The sequence below is a fragment of the Planococcus citri genome, chromosome 3 (genome assembly GCF_950023065.1).
Source record: "Planococcus citri chromosome 3, ihPlaCitr1.1, whole genome shotgun sequence".
NCBI lineage: Eukaryota > Metazoa > Arthropoda > Insecta > Hemiptera > Pseudococcidae > Planococcus > Planococcus citri.
In genome coordinates this window covers 69,099,091-69,125,461 of record NC_088679.1, presented here as the reverse complement: position 1 = coordinate 69,125,461, position 26,371 = coordinate 69,099,091, and the positions used below count along the sequence as shown (strand labels likewise).

Sequence of the window (26,371 nt, the reverse complement as noted above, 5' to 3'; positions counted from 1 at the left end):
CAAGCATTTGAGAATATTCGCGAATATTCGCGAATATTCTCAGATTATGCGCATTGAGAATATTCTCAGGCCAACACTAAAAGCTAGACAAACGCCACAGGGTTGATTTTGAGAAAATCTATGTTTTTTGTTACAAAAATATACAGCATTGTAAAGGTGGGGGATATTTGACAAATTGTAGTGATGATACTGAGTAACAAAAATACAAAAAATATCCTTCCACCATCACCCCCCACCACTAATAAAAAGAACCTGAAAATGCACTTGTCTGATTTTGAAACCAAGATGAAGATAATTTGAAATTGAAGCTGTCTAGATCAGTTAGGTTTTGATACGTAAAGGATTTTTAACCCTCTTTCCATTTCTGAGGTCCCTTAGTTTCAAAATAGTACATAAAAGGTCAAAAAACGCGATCAAAGTTGCGCTTTAGTTTCAAACACGGACATGTGAACATTATCTTAGTTTCAAAATGAGACATATCCTATCATCTTAGTTTCAAAAACAGACATATCCTGGATATGTCTGTTTTTGAAACTAAGGCAAAACTTTGAGCACGTTTTTTACCCTTTTACGTACTATATTGAAAATAACAGACCTTGGCAATGAAAAGAGCGTTAAAAATCCTATAAGAATCAATATCTAACTCGATTTTTGTAGAAGTGGCGTTTGTCTAACTTTGTAACCAACCTCCTCAAATAAAAAAATGCGAGGTATAATTTTCAAGTTTTCTTAGAAAAAAAAAAAACAGATCTTATTCATAAATAATTTTTTTAGCAGTGCAACAAAAACCTACATACCATCATAAACCATTCTATGCTACAGACAATGTTTCAAAAGAATCAAAAATATTTACAGGCGAATAAGAGAAAGCATTCTTGTAAGATGTTGCAGTTGATCAGTATCTTTGAGTCAAGGGTTCGGTTTTCACTTTTCAGTAGGTGCCAAGTTTCATATTTAATTGTTGACTAGTACAGTACTTATAGGTACATATTATGTATTTTAAACTAATATGAAAAGTTTGCTGGAAAAAATTTTTTTTTGATTTTGCCAAGTTTGAATATTTCTGATGAAAGCTTTGACAAATTCAGCCGGATTCATCGGTTTCTGATTTCATTTCAGTTCTCAAACTTCAGCACGGTCGCCAATAGAAAGAAGTACTTAAATGAAATGACAAAAAAAAAAAAGAATTAATTTGCTCAAGAAATTGTAATACGGATAGGTACCAATACAGTAAGATAGATTTATACTTAAAAATATAAGAAATGTATTTATTAATTAATGTAGCTTATCTTTGTAAACTTAAAACAAAAACCGTACCTACTACCAAATTTGAAAACGTGAACGACACACATTAAATCATTAGGTACATAACACATTCGAAAAAAATTCAACAATTTATTACTTTTTATATCTTTTCGTACATGTTATTGCAAAATTATCCCAAATCTGATCTTCGACGTTTATGCCTTCGGACTCACCGTTGTCTTCGCCTTCGGGGCCGACACCGTTGGTTTCGTTTTCGGATTCACTTTCCTGTCCCGGATCAATACAATGACTTGATATAACAACAATACGTACATGTTTCTCCACAACCTTCTTCGTGGTACTTGAATGCGTATCTTTTACAAGCACACGTTTGTAACCCAGAGCACAATTGTTTTTGTTGAAATCCGCATCAAACCGTGTCTCTATGCACTTCATGAAGAAATCTACATAATTTTCAGGGGCTACAGCGTTGTCTATGCTTATAAGCCAGGTAATCTTTACGCAGACTGAATATTCGCAGTTGCCGGACGGATTGGGCTTGACCGAACAATCTAAAAAGTAATGCTGCCACATATCTTTCATAGCTTCCTTGAACAGAGTTCTTCCTTCTATAGTATGTCCACAGGGAACGTCTAGCACCGGCGGCTGATCTACAGTAGCAGCATCTTTGAAAATCTGCAGAAGTTCGTTTGGTAACTCAACGTCTACGTCCTTTAAACTCTGCGGCCAATTTGGAAGCAGCTTGTCAATTGCCATCGGATCTGTACAATAATTCTTCAATGCGTCCAAGATTTCGGCAGGATTCATGTTGAATATCATGCTCATGATTATTTCAGCTTTCTGAACACTTGCGATGACAAAATTACACGTAAGTAAGTAACAAAAAACACTTGAATAACCGTAACCTAATTACCTATCTAGTGCTGTTTTAAAATAAAAATATCCAGCTGCGTTATTGCATCATATTATGAAATGCTTTGATAACAAAGCTACGCCAGTTACCACCACCAGTCATGAGTCAACACGTCACCACCGAATCACCCAGTAGGCAAACAAGGCCTAAATATAACATCAAGGCATTTTATATGAAGCCATCTGACGTCATTTCCTTCTTCGATAGATAGAAAAAGAAAAGCTATTTCGGTTGCATATTGAAAAAAATGAAGGGACATCAGAAAGGGATGAAAATTCAAAAAATACAAATAGATTTTAGGTAGGTATGGATTTTTTAAAATTAGGTAGGTATGTGCGAGTTCAATCAAAGTTGTTGCAGATCTCTTGATCCCACATCCATATATAGCTACGTACAAGATTCAAAAATTATTAGGGAGGTACTAGAACTTACATACACATCAGAATTTGGATTTTGGATTCCTCTTCAGGTTTTTTTTTTAGGGTGGATGGGGCTGACCAGTACTGACCAATCAGGGAATCGCCATGATAGTTTATTCTTCTTGAGATTATGACTTGTACGATGTCTTACTTGAATCGTTTCATTTCGAGACATTTTTCACCATGCACATAAAAAATTGAAAACACTGAAATTTAAGAATCGACAGAATCGTCACCTTCATTCGAATCATTAACATTTTATTGCCTCGTTGACTTTCGCAATACCTATTCGAATAGCTAGTCGAATTGAATCGTGTAATACGATTCCAAATCTTCTCATTATACGTAATATACTTATTGTTTCACGCTACAAACAATAATGAAAAATTTGCTAGAATAAAACAAAAAATTTTTGACTTGGTTAAGAAGTTCAAGTTTAAATTTCTGATGGAAGTTTTAGCCAATTCAGCTGGTTTCCACAGTCTCTAATAGAGAAAAAAGAAAAGAATTTTCACATGAAATTTTAATACAAATACCAGCATTAGGACAAATTTTTATCTAAAAAATGAATTAAAAATAGAAAAATTATACTGATACATATCTTTATAAAATTAAAAATGCATAAAAATTTGCTAACTGTACATTGAAGTTCAATATCACAGAACTGTCAGCATTTTCACGACAATCATTTCCCAATTAAAAAATACTTTAAACTCTTACAGTACACCTTCGAAAAAAATTCAACAATTTTCCAGTTTTTGAGAGAAAAAAAAACGCTGTAATTTCACTCAATATTTTATGCTGCGAACAATGATGCAAACATAAAAATAAAAAAACGTTTTTAGTGCAAGGTTCTCAGAGTTTGTTTTTTTTTTCAAAATTCATCGTTTTCGTCTGACGATTCAGGATCAATACAGTGCTTTGATATCACAGTAACCATAACACGTTCCTCATATTTGTACTTAGGCTCAGAGTCACATTTCGTGTTTGGATCCGTGTATTCTCTAGAATACGAAGTGACATCCCACGCGCATTGGTCTTCATTTATTTCTACATTAAATCGTGTCTGTATACACCTTCGAACAAATTCTAAAAAATTACTCGAGTTGTGAATAGGCAAGGTTCTCTTTACAAAGACTGTATATTCACAGTGGCCTGACAACTTGATTGAAAAAGTTGAAAAATAATTCTGCCACATCTCTTGCATTGTATTTTTGAATAGCTCAAATCCTTCCTCCGTAAGGTATGTCCGCAGGGAAGGTCTAGCGCAGGAGGAGGATTCAACGCAGCAGCATCGGCGAAAATCTGTAGTTCATTTGGTAGCTCAGTATCATCTTTCAAATTCTGCGACGAATGCAGTAACAGCTTGTCAAAGACAGTTGGATCTGTGCAATTAGCTAAAGCGTCCAAGATTTCGGCAGGATTCATCTCAGCTACTGATCTTATAATCTTTTCAGATTTCGAGATTTGTACTTTGTGGATACTTCCGATTGCAATTAATAACGCGTAAGTTACGAAAAACACTCAAATAATCCAATTGGGGTAGTTTTAAATGAAAAAAAAAGAGGCGATCGATTTACTTCTCAATGTTCTTCGATAACAAAATCACAACAAACTGCTAAACTGAGTGATAACTGCGTTAGAGGTAAACAAACACATGATAGACAAAATAGCAAGAGTACAACTAGGTACAAAGTAATTACTAAGTAATTACTCGCAAAAGCTTTAGCTTTGGCCGAGCAGAGGTGATGGAATTGGAGAATGAGTGAATGACGAATGACAGAAAGACAGAATGCGAATGAATCAGCAGTTGATTGATTTCCACGAACACTCTTTCGTAGATATAGGCAAATAGGTAATAAATAGGTACAGGGTGCCCAGAAATATCGTGAACCCCTAAAAAAGTTTTCTGCTAAATATTTCGGTTGATTACAGTGAATGATAATAATGATAGCGCATGATTGGTTGTTAGACTTAGGTGATAACATTCCACCAATCATAGGTAGATATGCATCGATTTCGCATTGCCAACTTATATTTTTAATGAAAAATTTTAATTTTCTTAGGGGTTCACGATATTCCTGGACACCCTGTACCTCATTTTGTACCTACCTAAGTATAAGAAATTATTTTTTAGAGCACATTGTTAAAATTCTACGATCCTTCCACACTTTCAACTCCATCTTGGATATTTTTAGGTCTAACAATATTTTTGCATACTAATAAGTTGAAGTTCTCACGTCAGCACAAATAGCACTAAATTTTTTTATTTTTTTATTATAATTTTTACCTTATTTACAACATCCAGAAATCTACCGAAAGCACCGGAATGATTCAAAACCACCAAAGATTGATTCGAAACCATCAGAAATTGACTCGAGCAGTTGAAAATATGTACGTAGAGCACAAACCAAATTTCAGCATTTTTTGTTACCTAACAAAAAATTCTGGGGTTGAACCAACCCAAGAATATTTTTGAAATACTCGCCCAATTTGATCAAAAGGATTACAAAGATGATAAATAGACTACGAATTTATTTCTTTAGTGATTAAAAGAATTTGAAAAAAAAATCAAAATCTGCTAAAGGCTCCAAAATGATTTGAGACCTTCACCTCCACTTCTTTTGTCTCAAATTTGAATTTCTAAAAATTAGCCAAAAATCCAAAAATGAATTTCAGCATTTGAAATTTTGCCGGTGCTGAATTTCGTTGTTGGGTCCTCTATCGATTCAATAGAAAAACCCTGAAAAAAATATATACAGAGCGATTTACCTATCTCACATACTTACTGTTACAAACATAACTTTTGGCATGAAATCAGCAAGAATTGATAATCTTACTACGCTCATTCCAACCCAATTACCTAATTCGGTCATTTAATTGAATCATATTATTACCTAATATTAACACATTAACAGCCCCCTGTAAACTTGTCAAGTTGCTGCTTTTGTTGTTTTCTATTTAAAATAAAAAGTTACGACCAGTTTTACGAAACAAATCTAGGAAGATCTACAGAACTTCCCTTCACTTTTCAGTGCACTCAAGGACTCTCAAGTTCATTATGATAAACGGTGAGTTAGGTAGAAAAAGAAATCACTCACAAAGAACGAGTCGAGTGAAATACTTACTGCAAAGCTCAAACCTTATCATAGAGGTCATGTTCCCATTGAAGTAATCAGCTAATTCAAATGCCTTTGAGATTGACTACCATCAATATTTCTTAGGTATCTAGACCTGCGTAGTTCAAATTTCTAATGCTAGAGAGAAGCTCAATCGATAAATTTCAAGAATTTTCATGAAAATGAGAGAGATTGGACTGAATAATCAAATTTAAGATTGAAAAAAAATGCATTCGTTTTTGGAATTTTTTTTGATATAACTAACAAAATTTTTATGTTTGTAAAATTTAAAAAAAATTGCCAGAAGTAATAAAATTTTACGCTAATTACTGGGAGAAAAAGCGCGAAAATTTTAAAAATAAATAGTAATTCAATTTTGGGATTTGAAGGAAAGAATTGAGAAATCATTATACCTACATTTGAAAAAAATCAAACTCCAAAAACGAATTACATTCATAATAACATTAAAATTTTAATTTGAATGAAAATTTTTGCTTTTGAAAAATTCTGATTCAGCATAGAAACAGCATCAGTTTTCATTACAAAGATTAAACCTAACCTAATCTTCAAAAATTCCTTTAAATAGGATCAAAATCAGAAACCCACGCGTTATTTTAGCCCATTTTATTCCAATTTTGTTGAGGTCTAAAAATTTTTCCAAATGAGCTATCTCAGTTATTGAAAAATGGGGATAAAGGTTTTGTTTTTTGAAGCATTAAATTTTTTCTTTGTGGGCCTTATAAGAAACCGGAGATGAACAATCGAAAAAATGTTCAGCTGACATAAAGTTTTACAGAAAATTTCTATCAACTTATTGGCTTTTTCTTTTGTTTCCGTCTGCATTTGTGAATTTAAGTGAAGAAATTAACATAATCCCTTGGAGAAAATTGCGGAAAATACCTAATTTAAAAAAACAATTATCGATCAAATTCATAATTATTTTTTTTTTCAAATAGGTATGATTGTTTAGTCCAACTTTTCTCATCAGAATTCTTGAAATTTTTCATCAAATTGAACTTCTCCCAGGCGTTCAAAGGTTAATTATTTTAGTAGGTACCCTACCCACTACAATCTTCGATAGAAAAAAAATTATTCAATTACTGGAAGAATAACCAATATTTTTTTAATACAAAAATTCACAGATACAAGCAACTTTTTATGAAATCAAAAAATCAAAAATAATTAATAATCACAAATACAAACAACTTTTTTATGAAATCAAAAATACATAGGTAATACTGTAGATAGATACATAATGTACATTATTATATATAAAACAAAAACACAATAAATAAATAAACAATCAATACTACTTATGTAATCAATAATCATTTCTAAATTAATCGTCTAAAATTCCATCTTCGGTAACACACGGAGAGAATATCCTATCATCGTGATTCGGATCAATGTTAGTCAATTTTCTTCTAGCCACAATTTTATTTGGACGAAAAGCTTCATCCAGAGATTGATACGCACTTCGCTTCGGATTATTCTTGTCTTGTATCAGTTTATTTATAAACTCCGACTTATTCTTATTATCGGCTTCCAAATTTTGTATTTTCTACGAAAAATAACACAGTATAGAGCCTATAAATACTCAATGTTCGAATACTACATACATAAATATTAATCGTACAAAGAGCGTTACTCAATTTACTTGTTTGTACAGCTCTTCTTGATTCTTTAATTTCTCTAAAAGCAGTTGATTTTCCGACTGCAGTCTGAAACGCTGATCCTTATGCTGAAAATATAACAACAGAAAGAAAAAAATTGTCATCCACAAAGTATAAAAATTTCGAACAGTAAATTTAATACGAAGACATTCAGTATACTAGGCATACTTCCATATCCAAACGAGCAATAATTTCGCCACTTTCGGCATCCATCGATTCCAAAGCAATGCTCAATTCTTCATTTTTACGATTCAATTCGTCGTATTTTTTCTGCATTTGTTCCAGTTTTTCTTTATCTGTGCAACGACGATAAAATTTAATAATTCGTACAATGAACTTGCGTTATCCGCGCACATATTGAGATACATTTTATACTTATAGGCGTATAATACTTACTCGTATCATTATTCTCGTTCAGTTTACGTATTTCGTTCATTTGATCGGTATTCTTTTCTAACATATTCTGCATTTCTCGTTCGTGTAAACTTTTATCCGTTTTGATTTTCTGTGTGCACGGTAATAAAAACAAGCTTTACAGTCACAGATTCCATACTCACACATACGCTGCGAATAACCGAAGGTCACCTTACATTTTCCAAAATTTCCACTTTCCGTCGCAGTTCTTTGTAATCATCTATACAATACAAATACAGTCAACTTTAATACTATTTTTATAGGTTGAATACGAAATTATAGGCTACGCGTTTCAGCAATATTATCTACTATACTATACGAGTACGAACGAACCTTTATTCTTGAGAAACTCAATTATCGTTTGTTGCTTGTTTATAATCGTATCAATTTGATTGTTTTCATTCTCGGATTGTAATTTATTTTCCAATATTTGAACTCGGTTTCGTACAGTTTTATTTTCTTCCAGCAACTCGACGCAGAAATTTTTCAGTTTTAAATACTCCTGTGTAACAAAAGAATAAAAATATAGAGAACGTTGTACTCGTAGTTATCTATTTATATATACGAATATAATTCTATCATCGAGTACGATTTCCGTTCAAAACTTACTTCTTTAAACGAAGATAATTTCTGTAAAAACGTTTCTCCTTCTTTACTCGTCGCAGCAGTCGTTGTATCAATTTCGGAATCCATTATTTAGTATACGAAATGAGTTAATTCGGCCAGAATAACGAACGCTGTGCGAATGCGGTTTAATTTCTGGAATCAAGAAATACCTAAGCGTCTTATTTGACGAGCAAATTATACTAAAGAAGATTACCGCTGGAATTTATTGCGTTGATAATGTTCCACTGCGAAAGTACCTAGCTTCACTTCGTCGTCATCCTACCCAGTTCATTTTCCGCTTAGCAACGCAACCAACTCCTTCGTAATAATGAGAATTTGCGTCAAATGATAAAAACTTTCGCCAACAACGAAGAAGAAAAAACTTCCAACCAAGAACTCGTTGACAGAAATTATTTCGTTCTAACGTATTTAAATAACAGGCGAATGTCTCTGGGTCGTTGTATCTTCTGTGCAAATTGAGTTCTTCGTCCAAGGTGATTATTCTTATCAGTGAATCTGATTAATAGTGAATACAGCTGATTAGTTGATTGACCTGTGAACAATCTAACCAGAAAACAACAAGATTATTATTTTAGATAGTACAATAAAAATGTAGGTTTTTCTTATCAGTGAATCTGATTAGCTACCTATAAACAATCCATTTTCTTATCACTAACATAAGCTTGATGAGGTGATTTCTGATATCATTGATCACTGAACGGTTTAACAAAGGTCTAAATAAGATCCTCTATATCAGGATAAGTATGTAGAGAAATAAATCAAATACAAAGTTGAAGAAGTGACGAAACTTTTCATTTTTTTTAGTATGAATTTTAAATCAAGTAGGTAGGTACTACTGGTCTGCTGGTAGTCTGGTTCTGGTACAGGGTGCCCAGAAATATCGAGCAGTCGAGCACCGCAAAGAAAGTTTTTCATTAAAAATATAGGTTGGCAACGTGAAATAGATCATAGATGCATATGATTGGTGGAACGTTATCTCTCCAGTCCAACAACCAATCATGTGCTATCATTATCATTCACTGTGACCAACCAAAGTATTTTGATAGAAAACTTTTTTAGGGGTACTCCGGGTACTCGATATTTCTGGGAACCCTGTACATGAAAATTGAAAATTTGAAAAATGATTGGAATTAACCGAATTATACCTTCTCTTCCCTTTCTCCTTTTCCATTAAATGATTAAGGTGCACCTGGGGGGGGGGGGAGAGGTCAGAACGTGTTTTTCACTAGGTATTTCAACTTTGATCAGCTGTTACTCTCTCACTAATGAACCAATATGGCTCAAATTTGTTATGTAGGTTCCCATAAGGGTTCTTTACCTATGGTAAAAATTTGAGCGCGATTATCATAGTAGCTTCCTTCCGCACAGTGGAATAAAATGTAACTTGTTCTACAAAATTAATTGGTGTTGGTGATATTAGGATTTGACCCTCATCGATGTGCAGTAGATATGTCGAAAAATATGGTTTTGAGGTCGCAGAATCCGAATCTGGAGTTATTTTTTTAAGAGTGGGGGGGGGGGGTGTGAGGCGTGGGGAGAGGGAAAATTTCAAATTTTTTACATATTACTGTGTAATATGTCGAATAGTATGTTTTCGAGGTCGTAGAATCCGAATCTGGAGTTATTTACTTATTTTTTTGTAGGAGTGGGGGAGGCGTGGGGAGAGGAAAAATTTCAAATTTTTCACACATTACTGTGTAATAATTATGTCGAATAGTATGTTTTCGAGGTCGTAGAATTCGAATCTGGAGTTATTTTTTCTGTAGGAGTGGGAGGTGAGGCGCGGGGAGAGGGAAAATTTCAAATTTTTCCTACATTATTGTGTAATATGTTGTATAATATGTTTTCGAGGTCATAGAATTTGAATCTGAAATTATTTTTTTGTAGGGGTTGGGGGTGAAGCAAGGGGAGAGAGGAAATTTCAAATTTTGCCTGTAATATGTCGATTGATATGTTTTCAAGGTTGTAGAATTCAAATCTGGAGTTAGTTTTTAGGTTCAAGTGCTAATTATAATCAAGTATCAACGTTTGGGGACTTGGGGAGGGGTTGTTGTGGCCCACTTTGCCCCATGGAAGTTGCAGAACAGTTATGAACTGAGCTAACCAGGGCTGTTAAATTACCGTAATTTATTCGCTGGTAAAATACGGCGGTAAAATACGGTATTTATGGTATTTTACCAATTTGGATATGAAGAGTTATTTGTAGTTTGACTGCGAAGTTCTGAACTTCTGACCTGCCTCTGAAGTAAATTTTCATCTGCTTTAGGTGTTATTAGAAATTATACGAAATTTTCCATGGACATTTTTTGGAAATTTATGGGGAAAATTTTTGGTAACTTTCAAATCATAAATTTCCATGGAAATTTGGAAATTTATGAAGGAGAGATGGAAAAAAAGTGTTCAATGTGGCTTTTTGGTAAATTATGGTAAAATACGGAAATAAACTTTTGGTGAAATACCGTAAAATACAGTAAAATACCGCTGTAATTTACCAACATAAATTACCTTACAGCCCTGGAGCTAACTAATGATTACCTATTTGAAACACCCTCCGCTCAAAAACACAGATGTGTACTTATGAAAATGGCGATCAGTATAAATCTCCCCCTCCTGCCTCATAATTCCTCCATAGTGACATTTTGGCTGTCTTTGTGGTAACTACAGAAAAACAATTTATCTGACAATTTATTGTAGTGTACAAAAATACATAGGCCTATATTTGTCAAAAATTAAAAGCTCATGTAAAAGGAGAAAAAATAATTACCATCTTCTCAGAAAGCAAAGCAAAAAATCCCTAAAACATAGTAAGTAAGTATACCCCACTCCAAAATACACATCTGACATCACCCTGCAATAGAGAACACACCATATTACCTGATTGTAAGTATAGTTTTTTTTTCAAAACGTGTTCTGAATTCTGATTTTATATAAAAAACTGTCAACTTTGAATATCAGTATACTAAGAAAACATTGAGATAAATAAAAACCAAATTTGGAATTTTTTACCTTCCTCATTCTACGAAATGACCTTGAAAACATCAATCGACGTATTATTACACCATACCATAACACAGGCAAAATTTGAAATCCCCCACCCATACGAACCTACGACTCACCTTCCACCTTTACTACAAAAAAATGACTCCAGATTTGAACTCTGAAAATGATCTACTATTCACAACATTGACTTTTTCATGACTTTTGTGGCTTTCATGACCATCCCACCTGCTAGTATTATTATAGCAATATACTAGCATTGGTTGCACAATTTTGAACAGGTGCTACCAAAATCTGCTAGCCATTCTACTCTTATGCTAGCATAATGCTAGTTATGCTAGCATTACCCTAGTTATGCCATCATTACGCTAGTTCCTGGGAAAAAATGTTCAGATCAAATTTGATCAAAGTAGGTCAATTTTAATGAAAATATTGATACAGTTTGATAAAAGTTGATCAATATTGATTAAAATCTTGGTATAGTTGTATGAAAGTTTATCAAACTAGATCAAATTATATCAAGGTAGATAGACTGGTCTCACCCTTGTTTGATCAATTTAGATCAAGTTTGATATTGCGACTTACCTGATTTGATCAATTTAGATCAAGTTTGATATACCTATTTCAATCGAACTTATTGAGCTAGATCAAATTTTATGCAATTTTATCAACCTTTATCAAGTTGTATTAAGAAAGATACACAGGCCTTAGCGTCGTTTGATCAATTTAGATCTAGTTTGATCAAGTTATATCGAATATGATATGAGTGATTTGACCAACCCTATCATGTTTGATCAAATGTTATGAAATTTGACCAACCTAGATTAGGTCATATCAAGGAATATACACTGCTCCTAGAGGTTTTTGATCAATTTAGATCAAAAGAGATATCCTTATGTCAATCATGTTACCTAATTTGATCAAATTATATGAAATGTTTCAACCAACCTTATCAAGTCAGATCAAACAACGTTCAGATTTTTGCATGCACCTGATATAACTTGATCTAAGGTAAGTGCAGCTAATTACGCCACGTTGGCAATTACGCCACTACCTCAGTTCTCATAGTAAACGGGTAGATGGCGCCAAGCGACGATTTTTAGGTGATTGTACTGTTACAGACAAGGTAGAAAAACCAAAAATATCACCGGATCGGATAATTTTCTGATCTGTGGCTCGCTTTTTCATAAATTTGATGCCAAAAAAAAACGTCATGTTAAATTGACCACAGTTTGGAAACGTGCTGTAATTTGTAATAAGGGTGAAAAAAAATTTTGAAGATATGTTTCCTGTAGTAAATTTAATGACGATTTCAATGGGATAATCAGTTTTTTGCCATTTCTCAATGTAAGTATCGAAATGTTGAAAAATATACAAAAGTACCAATGTTGAAAATTACGCCACTTTAACAGAACTCTTTCAGGACTTTCACATATTTCACCAAAATACTAAGAAATAATTTTTAGCGATGTTTTTATGAATAATTTTAAATAATTTTTTTTGGTGGTGGGGGCAGAGTGGCGGAATTACCTGCATATGTTGATGAATACACCACATTTTCAGAAATGGAGGGGTGGGATAGGGGGAGGGGTAATGGAAAACATTTTTTTTGGGGAAAGGTAGCCAATAAGATGCCCAAAATGCCAAATGATTTTCACCAATGTTTTCATAGATTTTAAATAGTTTTTTGGGATGGTGGCGTAATTACCTGCACGTGTTGATAATTACGCCACTTTTGTAAAAAAATTTCAGGAGGAGATTGGCGGTATTGGGGGAGGGGTAAGAAAAAAAATTTTTTTCGTGAAAGGTAGCTAATAAGATGTACTTTGAGGTGGTTCATTCACATTTTTGCCAAAGATGCATTTTAACCCCACTAAATGACCTCAAACCTTAGGGTGGCGTAATTACCTGCACTTACCTTAATTTGATAAAAAAATTTCAAATTATGCCAACTTTTTGATCAATATTGATCGAATTTAATCAAACTACGTAAAGACTTTAATCAATGTTAATCTACTTTGATCAAAACATTTTTTTCTTTCAATTTTCATGAATAAAAAAAGAAGAAAAAAAGGGGGAAAAAGTTGTATTGAGTACGTGGATGGGTTATGCATTCAATTCATGTGTCAGGCCCAATAATTATGCAGTGATACAGTTTCCAAAAATATTTTCATTTCATTTTGTTCCCAAAAAAATACTATCACATTCAGTAACAATAAAAATGCATAATTCACATTTGAAAAAATGTTCTGAAGTTGATGAATAAAGCAAATTTTTGAAAATCATTTGAAATCTGCTCTTGTATGATGAGCAATAGGTGAATTTTTCTAAGTCCAGACCTATCAAAGGAGAATATACTCCTAATGTCCCTCAACTCACATGCAACGGGGTAGCCTAATGGTTAAGGACAGGGTCTGGAATGTGAGAGGTCATAGGATCGATCCCACCTCCGGACACGAAATTTTTGAAAATTTTTCCCCTACTTTTAAATAAAAAATTGCAACCAACATCTCATATTATGCCAGACTTACATTTTTGCAGTAATTTAAGCAATTTTACTAGTAAATATGGCTATTTTTAAAAAATCTGCATTACATTTGATCTAACTTGATCAAAGTTGATACAGGTGATCTAATTAGATCAAAAAAATGTCTCGATCAAAATAGATCTTATTATATCAATTTTGATAAAAACTAATTAACATTGGTCCAATTTGATAGAGACATTTTTTTGATCAAATTAGATCACCTGTTTTTGATCAAATTTGATCTAAACATTTTTTCCCGGGTTATGCTACCATTATGCTAGTTATGCCAGCATTACGCTAGTTACGCCAGCATTATGCTAGTTATGCCAGCATTATGCTAGCATTATGCTAGTTATGCCAGCATTATGCTAGCATTATGCTAGTTATGCCAGCATTATGCTAGTTATGCTAGCGTTATGCTAGTTATGCTAGCGTTATACTACTTATGCCAGCATTACGCTAGTTATGCTAGCATTATGCTAGTAAAATTGTCAATAGGGAAACATAAACGTACTTTCACATTCTTCAAAATGTCATATTTATTTGTAGAAATGGACAAAAAATGTACCTATTCTAAGCAGTGCAGGTCAATTTTGAATATAACAGTTCAAAATTTTGGACGCCTAATATGAACCACCTACAGCATTTCAGTATAAATAATTATAAACATATTTTTCCGTTTCAAAACATCATAATTATTTATCTGTAGAAATGAACAAAAAAAGTATTTCAAGCATTTCCCTTTTCAGCGGCTGTAAGAAATGATGAAAATGAGTAAAAAAAATCAATATCACAGGTGGTCCATATTAGCGCACCCCATTAAAAAATGCTTTGCACCAAAAATTACTATTCATACCCTCATTTTTAGCAAAAACTGATCACTCCAGCAGAAACTACGTCCTTCTTTGATATTATAAACGTCAATAACATTTTAAAAAAAATTACCCCACATGTATTTATTTTAATAAAAGTTTAAAAAGACACTAAAAAAAATTTTCAGTGTCTCAAAACAGTTTTTTGTAAATTTCTCAGCGAGTTTTGACTTTACAGTTGTAATTTTTGTCTCATTCGTTTTTTTGGTGAAAAATAGATACATATAGGATAAAATTTTTTCCTGACAGATTACTCTAATTACCAACGAGAACGGGTGCTGGCCCATATTGCAAACTGGTCCATAATTTGTGCCCTTACCCTTACCTATATTACCTACAATCTCTTAGGGTAACAATAGCGAATATTTTTAACCTGGCATGTAATGAGAAAGAAAATTCGACTAATAAACAATCAATTTAATATAATCATCAGAGTTCCTCGAATGTCTATCCGTAGTAGCTGTAAATAAAGAGGAGATTATAATGAGTATTCTAAGCTCGTTTTACGCAGCTTTTTTCACCTTTTTTCCTCATGAATTTATTGCATAAAGTTTATAAGCTAGCAGAATGTCAATTTGTCGGATGTTTGATGAGAAGATTAAACTATAGAATAGGCACCTTCGTTCTTTATAAAGTATACAGATAGATGTAAGCCTTAGATATAAGACTAACCACTTTCTCAGTACCTATATTTACTTATACCATATACAAAGGTTTTGGCGATTTTACACCAACACGTTGCACAATATGTTTATTAATTCGTCGGATTAATGAAGGGTTTTCCGAAGGTATTTTCTTATATGTAGAAAGGATTTCAGAACAGAATAGAATGGTTACTTCATACCTACCTAACTAGTTGAAACGACGTATAATATTACACGAAAACGGAAATATGACATTAATACAGCAAAATTGTAATAAAATCGGAAACACCGAAGTATAGGGTAATATTTTATCGGGCCAAGATGAATATCCTTAGCCATTTGTTGGCACGATTTCTACATCTGTATTTTATACGATTCAATTTTTTCTTCATTCTACAATTTTATATTACCGAAGAGAATTCTCTCGTCTCTCGTCTCTCGCCACTCTCTCATCTCTGTACTATTCTCTTCGTCACAATCCTACGTATATAATACAAACGCGAAATCGTAAAGCATTTGTAATGTACTATTTTGAAAAACTATTCGAGTTTTGGCAAACTTGAAACTACCTACTGTTTTAGGTTTTATTTATGAACCGCCTACATCGACGTTTTCCTGTTTAGTTTGAATGATTACGACGGTTTGATTTAAATTTCCACACTCGAACTACCCTACGAGACATTTATTCTAAATTTTCAAGTCATCTCCAAGTGGGAATACATCTAAGAATGGGAAAAGCGGTAAGCGTGACTCGATGGCGAGTCCAATAGCCTCATAGCGTGTATTATTTCTCTTCGTATACTTATAGACAAGGGTGTGAAGTTTCTTTATACTTTGCGTTAAGCCTTCGGCGCGAGTTTTACATTATTGCAAATATTTATTACTCCGAAAAGTTTTTTTTATTACGTTTAGACTAGAATTGTTATTGAAAATTTTTCGTATTATTGGTCAATAAAAAATTTTCTCGGATGAGAAATTTAATGAAAAAATTTCGCTCGACGATGAAATTGATTCGATAACGTTTATTTTCCGCTAAAAGTTTTCGAAACTGGCGTTAGTTATAAAAATCACCTTCGATTTTGAAAATGGATGATTTTATACGTATACCTACCAATCGATGGTAAATTTTAATATCTTTAAATTATATGATCTAAAAAAATTGTACCTAACCGTAGGTAACCACCTTAGGTAACCACCTTTGTTTTGTCAAAAAAATCGAAAAACCGTAGATCATTCAGTTGTCAATCCCAGAACCGTTATAGGGCTTTAATTTTACCAAGGCGTGATCTTCTTTCAAGTGACGTCACACGCCTGGTGCGGAAAGAGGAACGGTGTCGCACCGTTTTTCCACGTGAAACCGGTTGTAAACTTTGGTGAACCTATATTTCAGTTTGTACATGATGCATTGACCTGACCTAGGTATCTTCTATTATTTACCTATTAATTTGAACGGAGTTATCGGTGGTCTTCTCTGGAATGTGGTCAGAAGATTACCCGTGGAAAAAGTGTTTCTTTCTTCAAGTATACTTACATTACTTACACTATAAGTAGTACGAGTACCTAATAATTTATCCGCGACGAATTTCACGAAAGATGACGTTTGCATTATTGTTTCTTATAATGATTGCAAATATTATAGGTAAGTAATTTGTCAAGTTGTATCGCTAATATCATTCCTTATTTGTTTTACCCCATGGTTAATTTGTTTCAGATACATTTCATGGAAAACCAGTGATTGAAAGTGCATCAATGACATCTATACAAAGATTGACTAAGATTCCGATAACCTGGCACAAGGATAATATTTCAATGACGTGGCACATGCCTGAGATTCCAATAACGCGGAACGGGCCTGAGATTGATAAAAACAGAACAGGTAATTTATTTCGTTATTGATAGCCTGTAAATTGACGTCGAGCGACTATCAAAATATGTCCGCTTATTTCGACCACAAATCTACTAAGTTAGTTACAGTGAGACTGTAGCTCAATGGGGGTTTAAACTCAGTTTAACATAAACTTGGTTAAAATTTGAATAAAAATTGTTGGCTACTTTTTAGCATACCAAAATTTGTATTGATACGTCATTTCAACTTGATTCGAGTTTGTTCAGAGACGAGTTAACCTACGACTCTTGTTTAAACCCCAATTGTGCTCAGCTCTCTGAGAGATACGATCGACAGAAGATTTAGTCAACTTATCTCTCTTCTTTATTATATGTAGTAGGTACATAAGCACACGAAATTGTGATGCGCATTACTTGATTCAGATTCGCAAATTCACCTCGCTAATACCTCGATCAAGTTTCTTACAATTAGTATTTTTGGGGTTGGTAAATTTTCTCAAGGAGGCAGCGCTGTGGGTCTGAAACGATTTTGGGATTGCGTTTTGGTTTTAGGATCAAAATTCATTCGTGAACACATCCATTGATTTAAAATGGTGTCCATCTCTACCACTGGATTTTCACTTGGGTTTGAACACACCAACTGATGTTGATAGTGTCTTATCTCAACATGTGGTTCATACATGGTGTCTGTCTCTACCACTGATTTTTACTTGGGTTTGAACACACCCTCTGATTTAAATGGTGTCTGTCTCTACCACTGGTTTCTACTTGGGTTTGAGCACATCCAATGATTTAAAATTGTGTCTGTGTCTACCTCTGGTTTATACCTGGGTTTGAACACATCCACTGATTTAAAATGGTGTCTGTCTCCACCACTGACCACTGGTTTCTACTCGTGTTTGAGCACTCCACTGATTTAAAATGGTGTCTGTCTCTACCACTGGTTTCTACTTGGGTTTGAGCACATCCACTGATTTAAAATGGTGTCTGTGTCTACCACTGGTTTTTACCTAGGTTTGAACACACCCACTGATTCAAATGGTGTCTTGTCTCTACCACTGGTTTTTACATGGGTTTGAACACATCCACATATTAAAAATGGTGTCTGTTTCTACCACTATTTTTTACTTGGGTTTGAATACATCCACTGATTTAAAATGGTGTCTGTCTCTACCACTGGTTTCTACTTGTGTTTGAGCACATCCACTGATTTAAAGTGGTGTCTGCCTCTACCACTGGTTTCTACCTGGGATTGAACAGATCCACTGATTTAAAATGGTGTCTGTCTCTACCACAGGTTTTTACATGGGTTTGAGCACATCCCTTGATTTAAATGGTGCCTGTCTCTACCACTGGTTTTTACTGGGGTTTGAACACACCCACTGATTCAAATGGTGTCTTGTCTCTACCACTGGTTTTTACATGGGTTTGAACACATCCACATATTAAAAATGGTGTCTGTCTCTACCTCTGGTTTTTACTTGGTTTGAATACATCCACTGATTTAAAATGGTGTCTGTCTCCACCACTGGTTTCTACTTGTGTTTGAGCACATCCACTGATTTAAAGTGGTGTCTGCCTCTACCACTGGTTTCTACTTGGGTTTGAGCTCGTCCACTGATTTAAAATGGTGTCTGTCTCTACCACAAATTTTTCTTGGGTTTGAACACACCCACGGATTTAAATGGTGTCTGTCTCAAACTGTCTCTACCACTGGTTTATACCTGGGTTTGAGCACATCCACTGATTTAAAATATTAGACTAGATTCTAACCCTCAAAAAAGCGATTCTGTAAATCAAATCGGGAATGTGAAATGTTTTGGGCGGGAAATGGGCTTACGGACGAGCTCTTGCTGAAAATGCAATTTCCCCAGCGCTGGACCCGCTTATTTTCGAGATTGGGGCCCAAATGGGGCCAATTTTGGGTCCGTAAATCATTCGAGGAATGTGTGGGGAAATTGCATTTTTGGGTAGTGTTGGTATCGTAGATGAGAAATGTGCAATTTCCCCAACCCCCCAGGCGCTTATTTTGGGCTCACCCCCCTTTCAAAATTTCGACTTTCCAATAAAAATTCATTGAAATACGAGAAATTTACACTTTCGGATGAAATTTTGTATACTAACTAATGAAGGCATGAAGAAATCATATCTGGCGAGTTTTGGTTTTTCCAGGCCCCAATTGGGGTTGCAGGAGCACCCCCACCCCCAATTTTGAAGTTGGGGTAAAATGTCGATATTGGTGTCGTTTTCGTATGAAACGACCACGCCGATGACGAATATGAAGTCAGATTTGAGACTGCACCTCTCAGTACCCGGAATGAGTGGATATAATACTTGTGAAAATGTAATCGAGTCATTCGTCATTCCACATCAATTCGACCAAGAAGTTGAACGGGGGGGGGGTCGGCGATTTCTTTGAAAATTTTCCTGTGGAAATACCTTCCGAAGGGATGACCAATGGCGCAAATTGCAGCCCTCTACCCCTTGTTCAATGGCTGGTAGGGGGTGTAAAAAATTTCAGTGAACTTGAAATATCATCCATTTCAGCAGTGGATTACTAGGTAACCACGATACCTACTTAAATTGAACTTTTTCCCATAGTTAATCGAGTCATTCGTCATTCCACATCAATTCGACCAAGAAGTTGAAGGGGGAGGGGGTCGGCGATTTCTTGTAATTTTTCCTGATAATCGATTGTTTTTTTACAAGGCAAAATGTTCAAAATTTCTGAAAACGTAATAATGTCAATTAATTGACTGTTGAATAATGAAAAATGACAGAAATTTAATTATTTCGGAGAAAATTTTGAAGTTACAGGATGAGTCAGTCAATATTTCATTTTTTACATTTTTAAAAATCATCCTAATATTGAACTGAAATCTACACAATTTGACCTACATATGTAAAAATAATTGATTTATTCAAAAAAAACAATAATCGCCAAACGATTATTTTTCAGGCCGATTAATAATCGCCCATCACTAATACCTACTAAAATGGAACTTTTTCTAATAAAAATTGAAAAAATCCTTTCAATCAATGAAATGAACTCATCACAAAAAATTCGAAAAAATTCAATTTTCAATTCCAAACATTAAACAAAGTTTTTTAGTTAAAATTCATTTAGTTGTCTTATTTTGACCTCTTTCTGACGTATTTCATGAAAAATTTGATAAAAATTACACTCATAGCAAAAATAATGATTTTTTTTAATGGATGTGTAAATAAAAGTCAAATGGGTCCACTTCACCAATCAAAACTTTTTTTCATGTTTCAAATCAAAAAATCGACCGCATTTTTCGCAAACTTTCAATTTTTTAAAATTGACTTTACGAAATAATGCCATCCCAATTTCTTAATATGTGTACCGATATTTCGAAAGGGCCCATTCGGTCAGTGCCGAGAAGGGTGTAGATTTTATTTTTCAAAAATCAAAATAAACTTCCAGTGTTCTCCGGTGAATCCCAACAGTGTTTGAGTGTGAAGCTGTCCGTGAAAGCTTCACGTTCGCGCGCTGTTTAGATCAATTGGAAAACTTTGGAAGATTGTACCGATTTTTGAAAAATAAAATCTACACACTTCTCGGCACCGACCGAATGGGCCGTTTTGAAATATCGGTACACGTATGTTGTTCAGCATGAAAAGTTGTCCATAATATATTTTTTTCTTAATTTTTGAGAGTCAGAACGATAAGAAAACTATGTTTTGAAACTTTTCGAGCTAATCTTTCGAGTGAAAAAACCTTTCAACTCTAACTATTGGGAAAAGTTCAATTTAAGTAGGTATCGTGGTTACCTAGTAATCCACTGCTGAAATGGATGATATTTCAAGTTCACTGAAATTTTTTACACCCCCTACCAGCCATTGAACAAGGGGTAGAGGGCTGCAATTTGCGCCATTGGTCATCCCTTCGGAAGGTATTTCCACAGGAAAATTTTCAAAGAAATCGCCGACCCCCCCCCCGTTCAACTTCTTGGTCGAATTGATGTGGAATGACGAATGACTCGATTACATTTTCACAAGTATTATATCCACTCATTCCGGGTACTGAGAGGTGCAGTCTCAAATCTGACTTCATATTCGTCATCGGCGTGGTCGTTTCATACGAAAACGACACCAATATCGACATTTTACCCCAACTTCAAAATTGGGGGTGGGGGTGCTCCTGCAACCCCAATTGGGGCCTGGAAAAACCAAAACTCGCCAGATATGATTTCTTCATGCCTTCATTAGTTGGTATACAAAATTTCATCCGAAAGTGTAAATTTCTCGTATTTCAATGAATTTTTATTGGAAAGTCGAAATTTTGAAAGGGGGGTGAGCCCAAAATAAGCGCCTGGGGGGTTGGGGAAATTGCACATTTCTCATCTACGATACCAACACTACCCAAAAATGCAATTTCCCCACACATTCCTCGAATGATTTACGGACCCAAAATTGGCCCCATTTGGGCCCCAATCTCGAAAATAAGCGGGTCCAGCGCTGGGGAAATTGCATTTTTAGCAAGAGCTCGTCCGTAAGCCCATTTCCCGCCCAAAACATTTCACATTCCCGATTTGATTTACAGAATCGCTTTTTTGAGGGTTAGAATCTAGTCTATATTGTTTGTCTCTGCCACTGGTTTTTACCTGGATGTGAACACCCCCACTGATTTAACATATTGTCTGTCACTGCCACTGGTTTTTACTTGGGTTTGAACACATCCACTGATTTAAAATGGTGTCTGTTTCTACCACTGGTTTTTACTTGGGTTTGAACACATCCACTGATTTAAAATGGTGTCTGTCTCTACCACAAATTTTTACTTGAGTTTGAACACACACACTGATTTAAATGGTGTCTGTTTCTATCACTGGTTTTTACTTGGGTTTGAACACATCCACTGATTTGAAATGGTGTCTGTTTCTACCACTGGTTTTTACTTGGGTTTGAACACATCCACTGATTTAAAATGGTGTCTTGTCTCAACATGTGGTTCATACATGGTATCTGTACTCGTTTTTACCTGGGTTTGAATTCATCCACTGATTTAAAATGGTGTCTGTCTCTAACTCTCTACCACTAGTTTTTACATAGGTTTGAACACATCCACTGATTTAAATCAAATCAATTTTCAAGTTTGCATTGTCTACGAATTACAAAACTTTTAATCCATTTTTGAATTCACATTGTTTTGATCTGAATTCCAAAATTTCAAAACATTTTAGAATTTTCATATTTTCTTGAAAATGTAAAATTTCAAATAAGTAGATTTTCAAGGGGCCACATTGTCCACAAATTTCAAAGCTTTTAATCAATTTTTGGAATTCACATTGCCTCTAAATGACAAAATTTCAAATTATTTTTCAGATTTCCTAGTCTTTTTCATATTACAAAATTTCAATTGATCAAATTTGAAGTTCACATTGTCTTACAAAACTTTCGAGTTTTAATCAATCGTTGGAATTCACATTATTTCTAATTGACAAAATTTTAAATCATTTTTTTGAATTTCCATAGTCTTTATATGTAGTTCAATATTCTGAAATTTCAAATCAATTTTCTGAATTCCTCATTGCTTGTGCTTCTTGATTATGAAATTTCCAATCACTTTTTTGAAATTCACATTGCCTAGAAATCATAAATTTTAAATCATTTTTCAAAATTCTCATTGTTTTTGTATCACCTACAAATTTTTAAATACATTTGCAAATTCACATTGTCTACAAATTGCAAATTTTTAAATCAGTTTTTGGAATTCATATTCCCTGTTAGGTGGCAAAATTTCATAATGTAGTTAATTTTCCAGAATTCTCATTGTCTCTAAATTTGGAAAATTTTCAATTAATTTTCAGGATTATGCATACTTTTTACCTACGATACCAACAACAGTATCCAAAAATGCGATTTAACCACGCTTCCCTCGGATGAGTTACTGAGGCAAAATCGGTCTTGTTTGGGGCCCAAGCTCAAAAATAAGCGGGTCTAGTGCTGGGGAAATTGCATTTTTAGTAAGAGCTCCTCCATAAGCCTATTTCCATGCAAAACATTTCAGTTCACGGATTTGATTAACAGAATCTGTTTTTTGAGGATTATTATATCGTGTGTTTTCTTTTGTCATTCATTATTTGCCTCAAATTTTACTGATTTCAGTGGTTTTAAGAGAAGCGGGTCCAAGAATAACGTACTCTGAATCAACTTTTGGAAATGATACTAATTTCGGCTTCGATGTAAATGTAGACGGATGGGACTTTTCCGTAAGTAGATACTTATAAAACATTTGACAGTTTTCATTGCGAATTGAAAATGTTTTTTGATAGGTAGGTAATATGTAGTTATCGTATTCTATTTTCATTTACACCTATAGGTACCAGATTTCGTCTACACGATTATTGCGGGTGTGAAAACAGTAATAGACACGATGACGAGACTTTTTCAAGTAAGACAGCTAGCCACATCATTTCTATAATAAATATGTAAGTAGGTACATAATTATCTGTATTGATTAAATTAATTAATTTTCAGTTACGAATACAAAGTGTTGAATATTCTGGAGGCGTCACAAACATAACTTTATACAAGTAAAGGATTACATCCGAATGAAAACAAAGAATGAGAACAACCGATCATGGATAAGATTTTTTGTACCTATCGAGCATTTAGATTTAACTTAGTAGGTACATATTTATTTATGCAATTTAATTTCATTTCACTCGCCTTCGGCTTCGGCTTGTTCAACAAACGTTGTTTACTTTACTCGTCCGGGAGACCTCATTTTCTCCCATTACTGCATAATATACTCGTACTAGGTATTAGCTATGTACTTGAAGTCCGGCATATGGCAATAGGAGTAATTGCACCCCCCCCCCCCGCCGATCCTCCGGGACAACTTTTTTCTTAAAGGGGACATCCTAAGGAACATTTTAAAGCAAACTTGCCAAAAAAAAGTTGGCCTTACTTACAAAATGGCGGCCATTTTGATAGACAGGTCAGCCGAAATCGCAGATTTTGCGTTTTAACATAGGACTTGCACGAACTTTTTCAAACTTTACAAAGAATAGATCGAAAGATCATGCAAAAATTTATCACCTGTCAAAATTTCAAGTGCTAAAGTGCGTTTTTCGATTTTTGGTGAATTTTTGAAAATCGAATTTTGGCCAAAAATGAGGGAAAAAATCAAAATTTTACCAAATTGACCCAGAAAACTGAAATTTAGGATACGCCCTATTTTCGACATGCCAAATCGATTGGAACCGGTTTCAACCCGTTTTGAGCAGTTCTGGAGCCTCCAAGCAGATTTTTGAAACTCGAAATTCCCACAAAATTCCATCAAATTGGAGTTGTAAAGCTAAAATTTATTCTAAAAACTAATTTCAATACGCTACGAAGTACTGCAGGTGAATTTCAAGTCGTTTTGGAGCCTCCGGCGACTTTTTGAAAATTCCTGAAGCCTCCAGCAGATTTTTGAAACTTTGAATTTTCACAAAATTTCATCAAATGGAGATGGAAAGCTGAAATTTACTCTACACTCCAATTTTAACACACTAGGAAGACGACTTCAGGTGGATTCAAGTCATTTTAGGGCCTCCAGCGACTTTTTTAAAAAATTACTGGAGCCTCCAGCAGATTTTTGAAACTTTTAATTCTCACAAAATTTCATCAAATGGAGATGGAAAGCTAAATTCACTCTACACTCCAATTTTAACACCCTCTGAAGACGACTTCAGGTGGGTTCAAGTCATTTTAGGGCCTCCAGCGACTTTTTTGAAAATTACTGGAGCCTGCAGTAGATTTTTGAAACTTGAAATTTCCCCAACATTAATTTATCAAATGGAGTTGGCAAGCTGAAATTTACTTCGCAGACTACATGGTGGTTCCAAATGGTTTTGAAGCTTCCAGCTACTTTTAGGAAATTTCAATTTTCCAAAAAAACGTCATACAAGCTCTGAAAAAGCTGCTGGAGGCTCCAAAACGACTTGAAATTCACCAGCAGTCAACTTCGTAGCGTATTGAAATTAGTTTGCAGAATGAATTTCGACTCTCCATCTCAGTTTGATGAAATTTTGGGGAAATTTCAAGTTTCAAAAATCTACTGGAGGCTCCAGTAAATTTCAAAAAAGTCGTTGGAGGCTCTAAAATGACTTGAAATCCACCAGAAGTCGTTTCCAGAGAGTGTTAAAATTGGAGTGTAGAGTAAATTTCAGCTTTCCATCTCCATTTGATGAAATTTTGTGAAAATTTAAAGTTTCAAAAATCTGCTGGAGGCTTCAGGAATTTTCAAAAAGTCGCTGGAGGCTCCAAAACGACTTGAAATTCACCTGCAATACTTCGTAGCGTATTAAAATTAGTTTTTAGAATAAATTTTAGTTTTACAACTCCAATTTGATGGAATTTTGTGGGAATTTCGAGTTTCAAAAATCTTCTGGAGGCTCCAGAACTGCTCAAAACGGGTTGAAACCGTTTCCAATCGATTTGGCATGTCGAAAATAGGGTATATCCCAAATTTCAGCTTTCATGGTCAATTTGGTAAAATTTTGATTTTTTCCCTCATTTTTGGCTAAATTCGGTTTTCAAAAATTCACCAAAAATCGAAAAACGCACTTTAGCACTTGAAATTTTGACAGGTGATGAATTTTTGCAAGATCTTTCAATCTACCTTTGTAAAGTTTGAAAAAGTTCGTGCAAGTCCTATGTTGAAACGCAAAATCTGCGATTTCGGCTGACCTGTCAATCAATATGGCCGCCATTGTGTAAGTAAGGCCAACTTTTTTTTTGGAAAGTTTGCTTTAAAATGTTCCTTAGGATGTCCCCTTTAAGAAAAAAGTTGTCCCGGAGGATCAGCGGGGGGGGGGGCAATTAATCCTATTGTCATATGCCGGACTATTGGGAAAATTTAACTTTTGCCTGTAGGTGAGTTGATTGCAGTTTTATTTATTTATTTATTTTTGAAAATAAAAGTAGTCGAATTAGTTCTCAAGTTATTTTCTTCTGCGTATGAAATTGATTCTCGCATTTTTTTTGCACCTGCTTTCCCTTCACTCGAGTCATGTGCACTTTTCATTTTTGAAATTGAATT

At 34.4% G+C, this 26,371-nt stretch overlaps 3 protein-coding genes across 3 annotated transcripts in view; 1 reads left to right on the top strand and 2 right to left on the bottom strand.

Moving 5' to 3' along the window:
• Positions 1-6,806: 6,806 nt before the first annotated feature.
• On the bottom strand, positions 6,807-8,552 carry LOC135838547 (putative leucine-rich repeat-containing protein DDB_G0290503). Its single transcript, XM_065354226.1, has 7 exons — positions 8,414-8,552; positions 8,138-8,306; positions 7,981-8,024; positions 7,787-7,895; positions 7,559-7,686; positions 7,375-7,458; positions 6,807-7,278 (listed from the first exon to the last, which is right to left on the bottom strand). The coding sequence occupies exons 1-7, from the start codon at positions 8,495-8,497 to the stop codon at positions 7,057-7,059; spliced, it is 840 nt and encodes a 279-aa protein (XP_065210298.1). The 5' UTR covers positions 8,498-8,552; the 3' UTR covers positions 6,807-7,056.
• Positions 8,553-8,836: 284 nt separating this feature from the next.
• The window catches only part of APP-BP1 (Nedd8-activating enzyme E1 regulatory subunit APP-BP1), a 323,180-nt gene continuing 305,645 nt past the window's right edge, over positions 8,837-26,371 (bottom strand). The window contains exon 12 of the transcript XR_010557432.1: positions 8,837-8,974. The gene's annotated coding sequence lies outside the window, so the exon portion shown is untranslated. The remainder of the gene's footprint in view (positions 8,975-26,371) is intronic.
• Positions 16,878-25,272, top strand: LOC135841147 (uncharacterized). Its single transcript, XM_065357974.1, has 5 exons — positions 16,878-17,110; positions 17,183-17,347; positions 23,449-23,552; positions 23,663-23,734; positions 23,821-25,272. Exons 1-5 carry the CDS (start codon positions 17,065-17,067, stop codon positions 23,878-23,880), a joined length of 447 nt encoding a protein of 148 aa, XP_065214046.1. The 5' UTR covers positions 16,878-17,064; the 3' UTR covers positions 23,881-25,272.

Coding starts and splice junctions, on each gene's coding strand:
- LOC135838547 (XM_065354226.1), bottom strand. CDS start 8,497: ATGGATTCCGAAATTGATACAACGACTGCTGCGACGAGTAAAGAAGGA. Junction 8,025..8,137: donor TGAGTTTCTCAAGAATAAAG/GTTCGTTCGTAC, acceptor TGTATTGTATAG/ATGATTACAAAGAACTGCGA. Junction 7,896..7,980: donor AAGTGGAAATTTTGGAAAAT/GTAAGGTGACCT, acceptor CCGTGCACACAG/AAAATCAAAACGGATAAAAG.
- LOC135841147 (XM_065357974.1), top strand. CDS start 17,065: ATGACGTTTGCATTATTGTTTCTTATAATGATTGCAAATATTATAG. Junction 17,348..23,448: donor GATTGATAAAAACAGAACAG/GTAATTTATTTC, acceptor TACTGATTTCAG/TGGTTTTAAGAGAAGCGGGT. Junction 23,553..23,662: donor TAGACGGATGGGACTTTTCC/GTAAGTAGATAC, acceptor TTACACCTATAG/GTACCAGATTTCGTCTACAC.